General features: G+C 40.2%; 1 protein-coding gene across 1 annotated transcript in view; it reads right to left on the reverse strand.

Annotated features, from left to right (window-relative positions):
* Nucleotides 1-2,366, reverse strand: part of PIGB (phosphatidylinositol glycan anchor biosynthesis class B) — a 15,637-nt gene that overhangs the window by 6,674 nt on the left and 6,597 nt on the right. The window contains exons 7-8 of the mRNA XM_019533534.1: nucleotides 1,588-1,639; nucleotides 335-546 (exon numbers count right to left, since the gene is read on the reverse strand). Coding sequence (XP_019389079.1) covers nucleotides 335-546; nucleotides 1,588-1,639 — 264 coding nt within the window. The remainder of the gene's footprint in view (nucleotides 1-334; nucleotides 547-1,587; nucleotides 1,640-2,366) is intronic.

Here is a 2,366-nt window from a genome sequence, read left to right on the forward strand (position 1 = left end):
CTATTAGATGTTATATATAAGACATGATTAGCTGTCACACTGTTTTGGAGCAATTTTTAGCTCTGCTCCAATGTCCAATCTTTTGATATTTCACCCCATAGGACCATGTACGTTTAAGATACCTGGTTAAACCACATCTTTTTTAATACTTAATGTTTCACTAAAGTTTTTGTTATACAGCTATGACACACCACTAAATAACTTTCTGCAAAGTATTTACATGGGAACATAAAACTGGAAGGAGCCTCTTGGGTCATTATTAGTTATAACCATCATAATTTTCACAGATTATTTAAAAAAAACTACTGCAAAATTTATACGCAAGGGAGCTTACCTGTATACCAGCACAGTCCAAACTGTTGCCACTAGAAAGATATGATGCTTGCTTGGTGCCAGTAGACAGCCATGAATGAAAAAAGGTAGATGTGCACCCAAGATAACTGGGAATCCCTGAGTGAAGTACCAGTGCCAGGGATGAGAACCATAAATTGCTCCCAAATTCTGTATCACATTGAACTTCAAGAAGTTCAACTGAACCAATACCCACTGAGAGATTTAAAAAAAAAGAAGAGATTTATAGTTAGATTAAATCTAAGGACAGCAACAAGACTGATAAGCACGGACAATAGAGAACACATCTGATTTATCTTTAGTTGAAAGTATTGCTTTAAATTTTTTAATTAACTACTGTTTTAGAAATACCATTTCAAAAATTAAACATAGAAGTTACAAGGCTTTGTTGTTTGAAATAGTCATCTTCTTTTCTAGCACACATAAGTGGCTTTGCAGACTGGAAATGTAAATATGAAATGTTTTAAAAATCTATACACAATCATATGTGGTTACTCCCTAGCCATAAATTATTCCCAAAGTGTACCTGCAAATCTCTAGCAGTTAGTAAATTCCTTAAATGAGACTCTGATTGACCACAGACCTTGTTTTGAGAGTTCTGTGACTTGTTTTCAGAAGTGCTTGGTGTAGGTATAACTCTGCTTCTATTGAGGCCATTGGAAACTTTACCACTGACTAAAATGGGAGTAACAGTAAGGACTTCCAAAAATCCCATTCTCATGCCCCAACCTCTGCTTTTTAGGCCTGGCATTTTTACCAATATTAATGCAGAAAATTTGCAAGATTTGATGAAGAGCCTTTTTCATCTTTTGTTTTAAGTAATTGATGAAATGTCCAAAAGCAACTTTTAGAAAACGATGAAGTACCTAAAACTTCAGACTAACCAATATATTAGAAAAGAGAAGTTTTGCAAGCAAGTTTACCAGAATGATGGCAGTTAGGCTCTAAGTACTTCTAGCATTAGGTAAATATCAAGAACAGAGTACAGTATATTCTTGATACTTTTTGAAATGTTATTCTTAAAATAAATGTAAAGATATTAATGACTAAAGGTATCCTCTAAATTGTAGGGTATAGGTATTAAAAATCATTAGAGATGATGCCAAAGACAGAATAAAAAGATATCATATCAATGAGATGGTGATGGTTCCATATTCCTATACTCTAGAGCCAACTATTGAGGTTCAGAAAAGCTGCATCTTGCAACCTGAGATAGGACTTGGTATGGCAACTTACCTCACCATAAAACACACGATCAATTAATAAAGAGGTTCCTAGAGTGACCACTCTGCAACAATCAAGAAAAAAAATGCTTGTATTATTGACCCCTTCAGAATATTTGTATTTTAACTTGGACTTTTCTTCAATTTGCTGCCACAACTTGCTGGGTGTGTCTATACATGCAAATAACCTGAGTGTAATTAAACTCTCCCAGGCACGTATCTACATGTGCAGGGATGCGGGAGCAGTTTTACTGTTCATGGCAGCAAATCTGCTCACCCCTTACAACCCTGCTCCAGCTCCTGCAGCATGTAGGAGATGGCCCAGTGGGTAGCAGGGAGCATGGGGCCAGGAGACAGCTCCTGTGAGCTGCTTGCTGCTGGGGCAGGCTTTGCCACTGGAGCCTGGGTAGGGACACTGTCCTCCTACCCCAGCAGCAGGGAGCACCCAGCCCCTGCTCCATGATCGCAGGGCTGGGGATGGGAGAATCTTATCTCCCAGTCCAAGCTCCATAGTTGCAGGACCCAGGCTGGGAAGTCCTTATTTCCCAGTGCCAGCTCTGCAGGCGTGGGGCCAGCGCTAGATCCTTCTTTCCCAGCACCAGCTCTGAGGTTGCAGTGCTGGGAGATCTTTATCTCCCAGCCCCATTTCTACAGTTGGGGGGCCAGTGCTGAGAGATTCTTCTGTCTCAGCACCAGCTCCAGAGTCATGGAGCTGCTACTGGGAGAGAAGAATCTCTTAGCATCAACCTCACAACTGTGAAGCTTAGGCTGGGAGCTCCCTGTTGCCAGGGC

This window comes from Crocodylus porosus, unplaced genomic scaffold, assembly GCF_001723895.1.
Source record: "Crocodylus porosus isolate Cpor-Errol unplaced genomic scaffold, CroPor_comp1, whole genome shotgun sequence".
Taxonomy (NCBI): domain Eukaryota; kingdom Metazoa; phylum Chordata; order Crocodylia; family Crocodylidae; genus Crocodylus; species Crocodylus porosus.